General features: G+C 30.4%; 2 protein-coding genes across 2 annotated transcripts; one reads left to right on the top strand and one right to left on the bottom strand.

The window, feature by feature from the left end:
* Positions 1-291: 291 nt before the first annotated feature.
* LOC112691983 (cathepsin B-like) lies at positions 292-9,321 on the bottom strand. Its single transcript, XM_025566470.1, has 6 exons — positions 9,118-9,321; positions 7,237-7,458; positions 3,595-3,795; positions 2,495-2,636; positions 914-1,030; positions 292-586 (listed from the first exon to the last, which is right to left on the bottom strand). The coding sequence occupies exons 1-6, from the start codon at positions 9,247-9,249 to the stop codon at positions 369-371; spliced, it is 1,032 nt and encodes a 343-aa protein (XP_025422255.1). The 5' UTR covers positions 9,250-9,321; the 3' UTR covers positions 292-368.
* Positions 9,322-11,853: 2,532 nt separating this feature from the next.
* LOC112691982 lies at positions 11,854-13,717 on the top strand. The gene is made up of 2 exons (XM_025566469.1): positions 11,854-12,000; positions 12,100-13,717. Exons 1-2 carry the CDS (start codon positions 11,898-11,900, stop codon positions 13,374-13,376), a joined length of 1,380 nt encoding a protein of 459 aa, XP_025422254.1. The 5' UTR covers positions 11,854-11,897; the 3' UTR covers positions 13,377-13,717.
* Positions 13,718-14,811: the final 1,094 nt, after the last annotated feature.

Below are 14,811 nucleotides of genomic sequence, written 5' to 3'. Positions count from 1 at the left end.
GTTGCACAATTTTATATCAGCTATAAAATGTTCTATTACGAAACTTTTATTCGAATTAATTAAACTTTGACTGATTCTTACTATTACTGATATACTAACAATGAATACATTAAAAAATCTAAAAAAATTGTTTAAAGTCATAACTAACAGTTTAGACTACATACATATTTATTTATCATAACTTAAATGTATCATTAGTGCATTTGGCTTTTGTATTATACATTAATGATTTAATTGAAACAAAAAATATATAAAATAAAATCACATTGAACGTATCAATAAAATAATTTACTAGAACAATATTTTTACACCTGACGATACTCGGATTATGAAATATTAATATACTTGTATATAATTTATTTTCGTGTTTATTTTCTTCTCGGTACATGCGGCAATCCAGCAATCACGCGTTGTTCTATGTTACACTCATTGTTTCCCCTAAGTATCTTGAACAGCCCATTTTCACCCCATGATCGGGTCCAAGAATTGACGCACAACCAATATTTGATGCCATTTTCAATTCCCCAACCCAGGATTTTAATCGCGTGACCTCCCTCGTTTTCGCCTCTCGTATAACGGTAAACCCCTAAAAATAAAATACTTATAACACATGGCATAATTGAGAAAATATTATTACATAATAAAATTGTATACAACAATTAAAATAAGAATATACAGTCTTATAGTTGCAAAAAAAATGTTAAATGATTATTATAATATTTACCTAAAACGGTACAATTTTAAATTGATATATTACGTTCTACTTTTATATGCTCTAAATGCATACTCGTTTGAATACATTATATGACGTTACGTTTGATTCAATTGCATATTAACATATGCTTATAACAAACATACGTTCAGTTTAAGATGTTAAAACCCAACGATTAACAAATAAATAAAAAAAACTCACCACTTTTATAGTACATGAAATCTGTGTAGACCCAGAAAGCTGCTTGGACAGGACCGTTTTCGTATATATCTGCCATGATGTCTTCCTCAGAATTAGGCAAGGAGTATACAATGTCAACTAAATACATTATAAAATAAAACTAATCATATGTACCTCGCTCTTTGTGCAAATTAATATAATGTAAGTAATTAAAGAGGAAACATTTGGGGACTTAATTCCTCCAAAATTACATAAAGTTTTTTTAAACCAGCAGTTTCTAACTGAGAATTGAAAAATTAAGAAAATTATATTAATATAATATGTTGACAATGTGTTATTCACTGTTGTTTTTTATATAATTTATGGAAATGTTATTTTTATATATACCTATTAGTCAAGAAAGTGAAGTGGAAATGAGATTTGAAATGAAGTTACCAGGACTCAAGTATCCATGTGTCCAGTGGCGTATTTACGAGAGATGTTCTGGGGGTTACAACACCCCCATTTTTTTAAAAAAACAAATGATTATGGCAACACAATGGAAGCTTTGTTTATATGATATCCTGAAATATATCCAAATATACTTAAATTGTTAACCATTTTTATCACACTCCTCCCAGTTTTAACTGAACAAAACGAAAGAAATTTTTATTATTAAAGAGGATAAAAACTTCTCTATGTATTACTATGGACTAAGTAGACCTATATTTTTTTTATTTTACTAAAACTAGTTAAAATTTGTAAAATATAATTAATTTATTATTGTTTTCTCTAGAAAAAATCTTAATGGGTGTGTCATGTTATGAATCAATAGAAAGAATCGTATTAAAGTAATCAAATATTAGATAAATCGGCATTAAAAAAAATACGTCTTCCTTTAACACTGTAAAATGAATTGATACATTAGTGCAAGATTTAATAAATTGATTTGTGAAATTATCTACTCATCTGAAATTAATTAACGTTTTATTCAGTCCAATAATTTATATTTTATTCCAGTGATACTTATAGACAAAAATTGAAATATTAATTCAATATTTTTTACAAGAAAATTACCACTTAAAAGGTGTTTTTATATTATTGAATTATTAATATAAGTCCATGTAAAACTATAGACGTATAACCGTTGATAATGAAACATTATTTTGATATTTTCATTGCTCTATATATTAAAGAGTTGATAGTAAATTATGATAATTTTCAACAAATATTATTTAATAATATGTTGAGTAATTATTGTGAGGGGAGTGCAGTTTACTATATGACGTTACTAAAGATCTATAATATTTTCTTCGCGTCAATTTCAAAACTATCAACCACTTAAATATATATATATATATATTATGAGAAAAAACATATGCTAAAAATGGAAAATTAAAAAAAACACCAAGATAATATCTTGATATTATCTTTAATAATATATTATATTATTAAAAAATAAAAACTCATACCTATTACATTCACTACTGTATTTACGATTCATGTTTATAATTATAAGACTATACGACAACTTCCGTTCGCTAAACATAGCTCAATCTTCTACAAATATTTAGACATCCCCTGTCCTACATGGCTATATAAATGTACATATGCATGCCATACCATAGTATAAATCTGACCGGTAATCCTTGGTGTACAGCGCGTTGGTGCAACTCTTTACAGTGCATTCTGGTGTGTCTGGGTCCGGATCGATACATTGGTTCCTCCCTTTTCCACATGGATAAATGCTATACGGTTGACAGCCCTATGCAAGACAAACGCTATAATTATAGCTCGTAGGTATTGAATCCTACGAGTGACACGACTTTTTGAAACGGAATACAACAGTTTTAGCAGATCAATATCGAACAGTGGCGTAGTGCAGGCGTATGCGTGCAGTATGCGTACACTTCAAATTCAATTACAATATTGATTTGTAGGTATTATTTATTGTATTTTTATTTTTTATATTAAAAATAATTAATGTCCGATATTGTTATTAGTTTAGTGCCAATAATATGTAAAACTTGATTGAGATATAGTTTTTTTTTAGATAACTTTAGGGTCTAGTCGATTACGATTACGCCATAGCATCTGTGTGCCATTATCACAAATAGTATTTAATAATAATTAATTAGGCATGCCGTTAAATTTGGAAGAGGTTAAAATTAAAAAAATAAACTTTTCACTATCGTCTCCATAAAGTTAGAGAGTAACTGCAATGACAAATTTAGCAATTTATTATTAAATTATAATAGGTTTAGTTTTAGAAGCAGTGCTCGACTTGAGAGGGGACGCAAGGGGACGGAGTACCCCTTCTAATTTTTAGAAATTTTAGCGTCCCCCTACTATTAATACGTTATAATTATAACGCTTAACAAGTTTTGGGAACGCAATTTTTTTTTAAGCAAACAGAGTCCCCCTTCTTTAATTTTTCCAAATCAAGCACTGTGTTGTAGTGTTACACGTAAAGTAAAAACATTTAAAGAATTGCATCAAACAAATATCTTTATGTTAGATATATTTAATGAGAAATAGAAAAATGTCCGTATTATTTCGAAAAGGAACGTGTGTAAAATTAAAGGAAATCATAAAATAACTGAAAACAATTGTTTTCTCGTAAGCGCATACAAAAAAAGGGTTCACAGTTCAATCTAACTTCTAACATTATGGGTCCGTGGCTTCATATTAATAGGGAATCACTGTGTTTGATCATATGATACCTGGTCAGAACCGTAATCTCCGCCCGTGACGATCCCGTGCCGACTGAAGAAATACCACGCGTTCTCGGGCATCCCGCCATCGCATCCATGGCCGCAACGGTAACAACAATTGTTCAAATGTTCCGCGGACAGGTTCCTGGCCACGGCACCTCGGGTGGCTATGCACAGACGATCGCTGAACACGGAAGCCGCAGATACTGCCTGGAATTCGTTATGAAACGACGTTATATGCAATATAATATAAAGTTATTTTATTATTATTTGTTTTACCAGATTTCAGGTTCTGAGTAAAATTTCTATTGGTTTCGCCGCGATATGTGTCTTATACATTTTTTTTGTTTTTTTTTTTTTATTTTTCCTGTTCGTGTAATCGATTTCGATCAGAACAATTATCGCAATCATCAAAATCACGAGAGTATTTCGACAAGAATGGTTGTCTAGTTGGTACTTAAGGGAAAGGGGTAATTTGACGAAAAGCAAAAAAAAACTAAAAATTTTACGGCACACCGGTTGTCGAAGAAATCGATTTTATTTTCTATAACAATTCAAATATAATAGCCTTAGACAATTGAAATGTTCTCTGAATATTTATTTGATATACCACCGCTTTCATATATGGTATGATTTTCAAATATATTTTGACTTTTTTGGGTTATTTATAGATAATTGTAAATGTCATATTTTCTGAGCTTTATTTATTATTAAAATATATCAATATTAATAATTATAATAGTAAAAGTCCACAGCATTTGATCGATATATCGATATTAATTAACTACAAATCAATCAATTATAAATTAACATCCGCAGTGAATTATTAGTGTCGACTAAAACGCTTCCGTCCGTCTTTATTTATTTGTTTATTATTCTATATACCAATATAATAACGAAACAAACGCGACGGACTGACCCGTTATATGTTCAACAATACTTTATATTTTGTTTTAACATCACTTTTAATCAGTATAAGTACAACAATTATTTATCTCGAATTGTAATTATCTAAAAACTGGGCACTTAATCATTGTTTATTGTTCATTTCACTAAATCCTCATAAAACTCTCCAAGTTATTAACATAAATCATATCGTTACAAGTATTATCATGTAATGAAATTTGAGGTTTGTGATAAAAAGTTGCGAGTGCCCACTTCACAATTTGTGAACTTTATCCGTTTATTAATTATGTAATTTATTCAACATAAAGCCTAAATTTGTGTCTAATATTTTACGCATCGACTCACATTGTTACTATGTTTTAATACAACTGAAAGCCCCTAAACAGCCAGTTGTAATTTTATAGAATACACCTTAGTTCTGCATTCTAAAAATATTTTTAACACCAAAAGTTCGCTTGACAAAAAATTGTTTGAAATATTTGATACACTGAAGCTCCACATTTATCAATAAAATTTATATGCGAAACATCAATTATTAAAATTTTAGGACTTCGCCCGCTATGCCTATCAGCTCCAATCACAAACTCGAGTGGCACTGCAGGGCACTTTTAGTGACTATGGAGTTTCGCCTCAAAGGATATTATAGTCTAAGCCTAACCTAAATTTTGTACATGCTTTGTATGTGAACCTAAAATCTCGCTGCGCGAGTAAATCACGTATTTCGACTGTTAATATAAATGAATGTAGGATAATTAGATGCGAGCAAAAATATGACTTTGAATTTATAAATAAAAAAATAGAATACTAATAAAAAATATTTCGCACTGCTTTTTGAAATCAACATTAGGTTCAATTTTAATTTTATATAGTTATTTAATTCGTTAACCACAAAAATGTCTCAAAAATACTTATATAAGTTTTTTTTTTATTTTTTACCATTATAATAACTTTTACAAATATTTTTATTTTCAATTCAAATTTATAAAAATCATATACATTTATTCAGAATCGTCATTTATTTTAAGATAAGATGAGAAAATAAAACATATTTACGAGTATGCATCAATATTTAAAAGGTATTGATTACGAATCATACGAGTATATAAATATTTTCATCAAGAAAACTATATAGTGCTATTGGTATAAAAAATAAATATTAGTCTATAATTCATACAATACACGATAAAATTCGAAATTGTTTTATTGTTAGTGCGATTAATTGTATATTTGTAATTATGGAAGAGGGGTGTTGATCCCCAAAATTTTTATACATACAAATAAATACATTGAAAAAAAGCAAGGTTTCAACCGGTTAAAACCGTTTTTTTTTTATTCACTGGTTTTATTGGAAAATGTGTATGAACGAAAACAAAAATAAAACTACAATTATCATACTAATTTTATAAAACGAAAACGAAATATTTTTCGTTCTCGAACGGAAATAAATACATTTTTAATTACAAAAAATAATTAATATTTAATTTTAGTTTTTACACATTTTGTTAAGTTGGTCAACTTGTTTTGTTTGACAAAAGACAGGTAAAAATTATTAGATAAATATAAAATAATTTGCAAGATAAAAATTGAACAGTTGGTAAGTGGGACAACTGGTCGTAACCCCACACTACTGTGGATAATACGTGAACACGATTAATGACAACCAGAAACCACATTGTTTATTGTTATAATACCGCTTTTAATGGACGACAATGTTATCTTAAATTGTATTAAATATTTGTAAATTTGTTCAACATTTTGAACTAATATGGTATTTCTTTTTTGTCTTACTCGATAATAAATATTGCAGTTATGTTGTTCATTATGTTTGTTAGTATATTAAATATTGTAATAAAAACTTAAAAATGTGTATCATATTATTTATTGTGTATTAATATATTATAAATATATAAATTATAAACTTTTTTTAAGAATATCTCACAATAGTTGAATTTTTTAATTAATTATTTTATAATTATAACAATAAATTATCTAAGGTATAAAATTTTTATAAAAAAATATATTTTTTTAAAAGAACAAAATTAACCGGTTTTAAAAAACTATAAAATATAAGATCAATATTAATCAGTTTTTAAAACCGAATAAAATAGTAAATGAACTAAAACCATTAACCACAAGAAATCATTATGGTTTGAAGCCCTGAAAAAAAGCTTTATTGCTTACGGGCTTACATGATATATTGGAAATGCATAAAACATACTCAACGGCGGATTGGCCCACCGGGATATCGGGAAAGTTCCTGGTGGGCCGATAGTCATATTATAGCACTGAGCCAATGTACTTGGATTAAAAATTATTTTATAAAAATAATCTAATATTGTATATTACATGCATTACATACATCATGTATATTGTATTTAATTGTAAAATTGTAATAAAAACCTAGTGTAAACGTGATTTAAACAATTCTACGAGCATTTAATCCATGAATAAAGGAGACTTTTATGGAAAATTATTATTGGATAGTGGGCCGGTCATACAGTAATCTCCCGGACCGAAATTTTTAGCCAATAAGCCGCTGAACATACCTGTTTTACAAGGCATGTGAGTATTATGTTAAAATAAAAATATTGTCGAAATCGTCGCCCAACCATCGAATACAATCAATGAGTACAAGCAATGGTTGAAAATCGTATTCCCCCTCCCTACGCGAAATCAGGATAAATAACTGGTTACGCTGCTACATGTCAGTTGATATCAACACTCAACGCAGTATCCATTACTCACCCAACAAGATCCACAGTTAGACTGGTCCTTGATCGCGTCCAACAGCGATGCACATTCGGGCCATCGTTCTCTGGCGTCGAATCTTTCAGGAAGGTCGCCGTTGGCGTCGTTCATCGTTTCCTTCATGGGGGCGAACCTGAACGCGTTGTCGTTTCGCGGCAACACGCCCATTAGTAAGCCGAAGTTTCCGTTATCCACTGGAATGACATTGTCGTGGCCAGCCTAAAGTACGTGCGATCGTAAAAATACTCGGGTTATCATAAATACTATTGTTGAGATTTGGCAAACTCGTCCGCACAGTCGCCATTTTTCGATCAATTATTTGAACGCATATGACAATATAATTTTCGTGTAGAAAAATATTCCTGATCATCCTAAACAATGTATGTGATCTATGTGCACTTCATTAAGAGTATATTTGCCTAAGATTTTATATAATATAGAAAACAACTTTTCCCCGCTCGCAAAACCTACATGTGATGGTTCGTATAATTTTGTACACTTTATTAACTAAAAATGCTAACACTCGTTAGAAAGGCTGTATGACATAAGCGCCAAAAGTACATAAATGACCTATCATTTGCGCCAAAATCTGTAGGACATAAGCGCCAATCTAATATCGTTACCTGTTATACCCTACATAAAACATAAGCGCCAAAGGTGAAAAAGTGACATAGCATTTGCGACAAAATTAATATTTTATATAAGTAGGTAGTTATTAAAAAATTTAAAAAAAAATGTCGATAGTAAATTATAATATACACGAAAATCAATATAAAGTTAATAAATCCGTTGCTATTTTATAAAAAAATTTCGATAGTAAATTATAATACATGCACATCAATATAAAGTATAATATTATAATGATATAACGAAATAGGTACTAACAATATGTTATAACAAAAAACTTGCTCACGCACTGTCTATGTGATAATCTATCGTAATCATATAATACATTTGTCAATTAAGATTAAGCGTTTGGAGTTTTTGAACGATATAGTTCTAAATTTAATATCTGTTATTTAATTTACAGATATCTAGGATTTCGGCGCTTTCGTATGATACGATTTTGGCGCTTTTATATGATACGACTAATTTTTCTTATCTCATTTTGACGCTTTTGTACCATACGACTTTTTTTTTCTTATTTAATTTTGGTGCTTATGTCTTCCACCGGTTAGAAAGTAGAAACATGTATATGAAACACAAACATTTCTTTTACTGTTCGTGGATCCACGACGCTACAATTGCATTCTTTATTATGTAGATTATGGATTTATACCTATCGTGATAGAATACCATACATGAATTACCCAACTATAGGTCAATAATATTTAGAAATTAGACTTTGAAGATGATAATCTTAAAATTTAACGTAATCTGTGCTTATTTTAAGAAGTATAAATCCCTAATCCTTTTTACAGAAAAAGAAAACAAAAGATCAATTGTTTGGGTTAAAACCGGTTTTTAACAAAACCGAAACCTAAATCAATTTTTTTTCCTGACTGGAGACAAAACCGAAACCGATAAAACCATAAAGGTTCTAGTCCCTGGGCAAGAATATTAAATTACACGTCTAAAGTCCTCCCACTATTAGTATTTTTATCTTTTTGTAATATTTTCAAACGTCTCATTTAATTGAATGTAGCCAATAGATTGGATAAAATAAATAATTATTATGACAATTATATGTATTTTTTTTATAAGTATGCCATATGAATGAATTCAACAGTATTATACCATCTTTTTTATTCTTTCGAACATAATATTGTGCGTCTATTGAGTAATTTTTGAGTTATTTTCAAGCCCCTCCCCCATCCCTCCCCGTAATTGAAAAATCTTGCGTAAGCCAGTACACTAAGTACAAATACTATGACATACCTTCCATGTGTTATCTAGATCGTTGTTGACCGAGTTGACGATGAATGTTTCTTCGTTCTCCACAACCGACGAAACAGTTGCCAATGACAGCAAGCTGACTACTTGCAAAACGCTCCAACAACGAACAGGCATACTTTTTTTTTTGTCGTTTTTCCTCGGAGTCCACGAATTATGAGTCTTCGTTGACGCGCTTTTGCGACTACTCTAAACAATATAATAGTATCTTGTTTTTCAACAGCGATTATCTCACAATGGAATATTGATTTATTGTTATCTACCATCGAACCCAGGCCCTTGCACTATTTTTATATCAATATATAAAGGTACTTGTAATATACATATAATAGTGTTTAACACTTCAACGATATCGAGTATACATATTATAGCTAAGGCGTTTCTAAAAAATTGTTTTTACGGTTCGTATAACTATAAAGACTATATAGAATGTCAGTAAGCGTACACCATTACGTCGATCTTCAATTTCACTGTATTCGTCATGTTATGGTTAAGTTGTAATAAATAATTTTTTTTCATGGTAATACATTAATAAGTATCAATGTGCAATGAATGCAATTTATTTATTTATTGTATACAACTCACAATATCTAAAGAACCTTGCGTGTTTTTTTTTTTTTAATCTTACAGTAAAACAGAAGAAAACTGAAAAAATAAGACAGCCCATGGGTCGGGTTAATATTTAAGATTTAACCATTCTGAAATTTTTTTTTAAAATTAAGATTGATTTTTTTCATCTTTAAACAGTAATAAGTATATTTAAGAAGTTTTTTATTAAACTTATAAAATATTTTGTCAAATCAAAATTATTTTATTGACATTTTCAAAAAATAATATAAGAAAAATAATAATAATAAATAGCACAACAAATCTTACCCTATTAAAATTTTACCATCTATAGGAAATAGAGATTTAAACATTTAATGAAAATGTTTTGTCTATACTGTTATTACTCGTATTTATTGAATTACGCTAAAGAAAAAATTATATTTTGTCGAAAATGTTGCTGTTTTTTTATAACTTTTCTTCAGTTATTGTGAAAACCGTTGGAGAATTCATAAAATAACTTCCTTTAAAATACTAACTAGATAATATTTCCTATTAGAAATCTTTTGTGGTTGAGGTGATCAGAGCAATCCTACTCATCAAAATCATGTACACGGACACAAAAAACATACATCATGAAAAAATTAATTAAAGTAAAATACATTCATTCAGAATCTAAAGTATAAAAATCAAATAAAATATTTGTTATTAATAGTTTGAGTATTAATTCGAACAAATAAAAAAATTATAATAGAATAAAAGGTAATTGATTAAAATTATTTACAACATTATTACATATTATTATATAAACAACATAAACATCATTAATAACAATGATAGCAAATATGATGTAATTTTTATAGTTTAACATTTTAAAACTTGAAACTTCACTACAGGTCCACTTAGCTACATTCAATACTGAAGTCTGAAACGCCTTGAAAATGTTGGACATTATTTTTTCAGACTTATACAAATATTCAGTTGACTGACGTTAAACAGTTAGTCACCGAAGTTATTTGACATTCGTTTGCAATCATGTTATGAAAAAAGGTTAAATGTTCACTACCCATACTGCCTGGGTAACATACGATTGCGAGTGGAACGGTTGCGAACTGACGTTATCCCGCAAACACGATTGCGAACTGACCTTTCCCACAACACGATTGCGAAAGTTTTTACCTGCCTTTTTTTCATGCGGCGTTGTCAGATTTGGTGTTAGGCCCGTTGATCACCAAAGCAGTGCGGTGTGGTGCAGCGCCGGTGCACCACAATAAAATTAGAACATGATAAAACGTGCACGCCGCACCACCACTACACCGTTTTGGACTGCTTTTGCTTTTCAAATAATCAATTCTTATGAGACTAATAACAATGGTTTTCTACTATTACGCCAGACCGTTAGATACATATGATGTAGAATAATTATCAACATGTTTAACTATATTATTTTTCCTAAACTTATATAAATTTTATGAAAAACTAACTCGATTCGTATTGACGTGCAATATTATTCAAAACTATTATTTTGTAATATTTTTAATATTTTTTTTTCAGTTCTATACAGTATTTTATGAATTTTACATTATTATGTTATTTTATTAAAATTTATACCAAGAAACATTTTTTAATTAAACACATATTTTGAATCATTTTATTTTAGTTTGTAACGTAATTATAATATAACAATATTATAAATATCGAGTAGATTTTACTAAAAAAAAAAATTTAATAAAATCATCGAATAAAATAAAATTCAGAAATTTTACATATTTAGAAAAATAAAAACTTAGCCACGTTAGTTGCATTAGTTTGTAGGCAACGTAGCCTACAAAAACGTTCGCAATCGTGTAACAAAGAAAGGTAAAAGTTCTCAATCATTCGCAACCCATAGAATTATTTTTAAACAAAGGTATGCCCGATAAAAATAATCCACCCATTTAATGTATTTTTATAAGCAACTGAACAATTTTGTATTTATCGAATTATTAGATAGAATCAAATATTGATGTTAAATATGCACATGGCCGTGACTATATAATCTGCACCATTTATTAAGAAATAATAATAATAATAATAATAAAGATTCGTGGAATCGAAGTCGATATATATTTCCATCACCACTTTTATTTTAATTATAATAAATAATTACTGAGCTCTGGTTTGCGTATAAATACCAGCCACCGCGCCGACTCGGTACCAGTGCCAGTCAGTCGATCAACATGAAGATTTCTTTGGTTATTATATCCGTCCTTCTGACTGGCAAGACTCTCGAAGTCGCTGCCTACTATATCAATAACAAAGCAATCCACCAACACTCAATCCGTAAGTACAAATAACATACAAAACAAAATATGTTTTCTCTGAATAGAGAAATCTATTCTGTGATGTTACATACGTAATCTACGATTAATCCATTTTCAGATAAGCGATGGAAACGTACTGAACCGATAAGAGATCCTGACGAGAATGAATCACTGGAGTTCAATGCGATTAACTTCGACCAGAACTTCAAAGAGCACCAAAAAAACAACAACCGACTCTACGAGTATTCAACAAACGATGGTCTCGAACACAGACAGACAACTGATAGTTTACAAAAAATTGATATTGACCAATTTCAACAATTCAACCAACCAACCGGAGGACTAACCATGAAAATAGCCGAAAAAATCGCTGCCTTACAAAAAATTGCCCTTCACCAAAACATTGAGCACTCAAATGGCGTGCTGAACATAAAAAAAAATGCGGTGAAAATCTCCGAACAAGAGTTCGTCATCTTCTACAACACGACCATGAAGAACTTGAATAACGGCGAATTGGAATACATGTACGTAGACCCCGACATGGATATGGTGTATGTTCAATACAAGTTCGACCGGATCGAGACCACCGGATTGTTCAAGTCCACCATTGAAACTGCCAAACGGGGTTGCTTCACTGTTATCTTGAAAAAGGTGAACAGCTACGTCATGATCGGACAACACCAACACGCTGTTGTCCGGCCAGCTAACTTCGAATATTCCGAAGTCAAATTTAAGACCAAAGACGGTGCCGAGACTCGAGCATTCGATGACGTTCTGAAGCACAAATATTTGAGAATGTTGGCCGACGTGGTAACCGATGAAGTGTTCAGGTACACCAACAACGTGGGAATGGTAGCCCAGATCAAAAACGAAATCCGCAAACCGATGGTCATAGCTTCGCGTGACGCAGCGAACAGCGAAGGCAAGTTATTCGACTTGAGATGGGAGCAAGACGATCTCGCTTTGGATATGACCAACGTCGGGTACCTGAACGCGGAACGGGCAGCCGAATTATCGATTTTCACCGCCATGTTGGTTAACCGTCAATCCAAAAACTTCTACAGGACGCGTTACTACTTCACGTTGAACGATTTGGAGTGGACATCAGCCCTGACCGTCGTGTCAGCCGGTAACATGATGACCGCCCGGAATGTTCACTGCAAAATCGAGAAAATCAAAATCCAAGTGACCGTCAACAAATCCCTCGACCTGTCACAGTCGTACAGCAAGTTCAATACAGATGTCCACGTGATGGGTCTTCGGTACGATTTGGGAAGCAACAACGTGCAGTCCGAACTCGTTTCCAAGGTCAAGGAACAACTCCAACATTTCATCGAAAAATCTTTGGAATCAAATATTCAAGATTATTTGAGACAACAATTCAGCCACTATTAATGTGAAGAATTCGTTTGTAGTGACGTCATTTCAGTTTTTTCTAGAATAGGACAAATAGAATGTTCTTATTGAATTGTCGACTTGGCATTTAATTTTACCAAATTTTCTATCAATGTTGTGGGGGGAGGGGTCAAACAAATATAATAATTTAATGATTTGTACTTTTTTTCAAAGATAATTGTCTTATTATTCTTATTTACAACATGCCGATGACTTTATAAAAGATGTATTTATATTTTGATAATATGGTGATTTTGGAATGGCTAAACTCTTGACTGTAGTAAATGCGCTCGTATCTCAGTTATTTTCTATAAACAATAAAATGTATCAACAAATTATAATTGAATAATTGTTAACAATAATTTTATATATAACCTTATGTAAGGTATACATTCAAGCCTATAATGGCCACCTCTAAGGAGCGCGAGAAAAAATATATTTCTTTAATGAACACCAACTATACTATATACTTATGATCCGCTTCAAGAGAAAAAAATGAATCTCTACTTTTAATTTTTTTATTAACTACCTACCGTTTTAAGCTGTTAAACATAGATTGTGATTTATTCTCTGATTTTTTATAAAATATCAATCGAAATAATATGTTTTATAGAGAAAAGTCTAAGAAAATATATTAAGCGCTTATTTTTAAAACTTAATATTATTTATATTTTATATAAAAACATAAACTGTAACAGGTTTCTTAAATACTTTTTAAAAAAGTACCTATACACAATTAACTTATAACTTAATATATGAGCAAACATTATCATTTCTTTCCTATTCGAACATAGCATATATGATTTGATTCCATTAGTTTTATTTATCAACTGTTTTGTTCACGATGTAGGTATTATGAATAATGATTCCAAATTTTCTTATATAATACTGGACTATAATCATATTTTACACAATTTTAATTTCGAAAACGACCTTTCACACGACACTTGTGTTAAATGCAGAGTCAGTAAATATTTATACACTTTGTATCTATGTATATTATACAAAAACAGTAGGTGTCAAAAACTGGGTAGACTATGTTTCTCTGCCTCATAAGTAGCTTCCACCCAGTGGCGTACCTGTAGGGGGGGCAACAGGGGCATTTGCCCCCCCCCCCAAGAAGTTTTTTGATGCCATAATGAAAATTTATTGTCCAGCTTAAATAATGTAAATAATTAATATTTTCACTGATTATAATCGTGTTTGATATCACTATCAATGTAATATAAAATGTCAATATTCGATCAAATTAGGATTAGGAGTTATGGTTACATATAGTCACTATTTTATAATGTGATTATCACTTATCATTGATATCAAGTGATCAACATGAGGACGTTATCATTACTTATTTTATAACCATAAAAAATTGTGAAAATTAATTTATGCCCCCCCCCCCCAAAAATGTTACACAGGTACGCCACTGACTTGTAGC

The sequence above is a fragment of the Sipha flava genome, unplaced genomic scaffold (assembly GCF_003268045.1).
Source record: "Sipha flava isolate LNK unplaced genomic scaffold, YSA_version1 68_pilon_pilon, whole genome shotgun sequence".
Lineage (NCBI taxonomy): Eukaryota > Metazoa > Arthropoda > Insecta > Hemiptera > Aphididae > Sipha > Sipha flava.
Note: the sequence above shows the minus strand (reverse complement) of the source record. Positions and strands in the feature narration are given on the sequence as shown.